The 2,934-nt window shown below is 35.1% G+C and overlaps 1 protein-coding gene across 1 annotated transcript in view; it reads left to right on the top strand.

Annotated features, from left to right (window-relative positions):
- COPS2 (COP9 signalosome subunit 2) overlaps positions 1 to 2,934 on the top strand; it is a gene marked incomplete in the record, with an annotated part of 28,804 nt that overhangs the window by 11,399 nt on the left and 14,471 nt on the right. Inside the window, 4 exon segments of the mRNA XM_072402407.1 lie at positions 93 to 206; positions 1,016 to 1,093; positions 1,222 to 1,347; positions 2,006 to 2,095. Coding sequence (XP_072258508.1) covers positions 93 to 206; positions 1,016 to 1,093; positions 1,222 to 1,347; positions 2,006 to 2,095 — 408 coding nt within the window.

Here is a 2,934-nt window from a genome sequence, read left to right as displayed (position 1 = left end):
TGTGTGTGTGTGTATATATATATATATATATATATATATATTTATAGTTTATGAAATGTCCAACTTATCTTTTTTGTTTTTTGTACACACAGGAATACTCAGAAGACAGTAACTCTGAGCCCAACGTTGATCTGGAAAACCAATACTACAACTCCAAAGCATTGAAGGAAGATGATCCCAAGGGTGCTCTCAATAGTTTTCAGAAGGTAGGAAAAATCTTCCCCTCATTATTAAATGTTAAAGGTTAAAAGTTCTTTAGTTTTGTCTGTGTCCCTATTGGTAAAACCTCTCACTTTCTGCTTTTGGGCCGGATAGGAAGCAAAAGAGACTAATTAAAAGATGTTCCAACTTTTCCTCTTCTTTTCATCTGACTCATCTGTAACAGAAATTACAGAAATTGGAGACTAGAAGAAAAAGGATATGTTTCCCTTTTTTGGAGTAGTCTGTGGTGCACAGCGTTATTGGCACTATACATAGAATACTCCCAAAATAATGTGTACTAAACGTTCATAACATAGTAGGTGAGATTATGGGGACACAGAAAAGACCTCATACAGGTTCTAACTCTTCCACACACTATGTATAGCTAAAGCTATAAGGCCTTGCAATCCACGGAAATCAAGGCAATATGTCCTGAAGTGCGCTTTTTAAAATTGGCATGAGTCGAATAATATTACCAACCATGGTTGCAGTGGAGGTGCTCTTTGCAAAGCTCACAATCTCATTGCTGCTGATCACTGTAATTTAATAGTGGAAATACAGCGACAAAATACTGTGCTTTATCATGAAAATGTATCTCCCCAGTGTTTTGGTTTTAGGGTCTCTACATTGTAAGCATTCACTCTGCAGCTTGCTGATACACAGTGCAGTCTTTATATTTCAGAGGGTAACCCTCACAAAGGCACAGTAGTCCAAGAAAACAAAATATTCTTAATACATGGTTTTATGATGCTATTGCAGACCTTTCTTAAAAAGAGGTGTTGAGTAAACTTTGTCCTGCTTTTCTTTTATTTAGGTTTTAGAGCTGGAAGGCGAAAAGGGAGAATGGGGATTCAAAGCACTGAAACAGATGATCAAAATAAACTTCAAACTGGTAATTTTTTTGTTAGCACAACTAATGTATCAACTTCTTCATAATTTTGAATAGCCAGGTTGGTGCCAGTTACATATTTGCACAGTTCTTTAAAGCACTTATTATTTACTTCTATTTTTTTTTTACAGAGTAACTATCCTGAAATGATGAACAGATACAAACAGTTGTTAACCTACATCCGCAGTGCTGTCACCAGGAATTACTCTGAGAAATCTATCAACTCCATTCTTGATTACATCTCCACATCTAAACAGGTGTGGATGCCAGAAAGAGAGTTTGGCTGAATTCTGATGAATTATCATTCTTGTGCTTGGATAAAACGGAAGTCCATGCAAACTTCCAAAATAAATATATGGAACCTGTTCTAGCTGCCAAGAGATTTGTAGTTGTGTCCTTCCAGTGTGTATAGATAGATGGATAGATATAGTACAGACAAGCTTGAAGCTGATTTTTCTGTGCTGTTGAGCAGCATCTCCTACTTAAAATGAGCCACTAAGTGTAATTTAAAAGGGAGCTAAGTTTTGAATTTGGAATTTTTCATCTGTATAATACTAAATAGACAGATTTGCTCTCTGTCTCTGGAATTTAGCTTTAACTGAAATTGTTTACAGAGTAAAAAACTACTTTAGAATAAGATTTTAAATGTAGTTTTCAGTTACTGCTTATACTTTACAATACCTGTTATGCCACTGTGTTAACCCCTCAAAACAGTCTCCATTGGCCAATATCTGAGACAGATTCTAGATGGCAAAAACCGTCCTGTTGTTATATACATCAGTTTGAAGGAACTAATGGATAAAAAAATTGCCCCTTGCAAATAATACTATTTACCTATACACCTGTATTGCAGAAGTAAAAACCGCATCACTTCTTCCCAGTAACATATAGATGATTATTTTTACCTTTTTGCAGATGGACCTTCTACAAGAGTTTTATGAAACAACACTTGAAGCTCTCAAGGATGCAAAGAATGATCGATTATGGTTTAAAACAAACACAAAGGTAAATATTGCATTTGTTTTGGATTTTTCACAAAATGGTCTTTTTAAATTATGTTTTCATGTTATCACTTCCATTATAAATACAGAAAAGGGGTTTATTCTTACTGAAAGGCCATTTATTTCAATACCAGTCTACTCATTGGATTTTATGTGCTTGTAACCTTTGTTGCACGCTTTCCTTTATTGCATTCATTATATATACATCTTGAAGCCCAAAAACATCACCGTCTGAGCTGTATAGTATTCTCCTTCACTGTTCCCCCGTTCTTCATATAAGGTTATGTAGGGAGATCAGGAGCAGAGTAGACGGTCCAACATGGAATGTAATAAATATTCCCTGAAGAGGTGAGAAGTGCTAAGGAACTTACTAGTCAAATTTGCTAACAAGTTTAAAGGCACAATACAAGTTAGTAAAAGATAGTTGACAGAGGGGGGAAAAATGTTGGTGATAAGATTGCTTTAAAAATAAAGATCATATAATTATTTACTAGTTGTACATTTTGAAATATTATATTACAAATGGAGTTTTCAAAATTATATATGGTGGTTTTAGTTTGTGGGCCTTCATTAGTGCAGTGACCAAAACAAGCTACTTTTACAAGCCGATACATATTCATAACAACTTATAATATATGTTAAATACTTTGTTTATTCCGTGGAAGTTCTAGTTTAGATGCAAACCATACCACCTAACGGTACCCAGAGCCACTATTGGTGATAGAAATTTCAACCTGGCTGCTGCCTTCACATGTGAAGAGAAGGATTCCACCATCTGTCAGAAGTGCATAGGAAAGCTGTAATTGTGCTACTGATAGAAGCTGTATATCAGGTCTATGTTCA

Source organism: Pyxicephalus adspersus, chromosome 2, assembly GCF_032062135.1.
Source record: "Pyxicephalus adspersus chromosome 2, UCB_Pads_2.0, whole genome shotgun sequence".
In the NCBI taxonomy this organism is placed as follows: Eukaryota; Metazoa; Chordata; class Amphibia; order Anura; family Pyxicephalidae; genus Pyxicephalus; species Pyxicephalus adspersus.
This window is presented reverse-complemented; position numbering and strand designations above follow the sequence as displayed.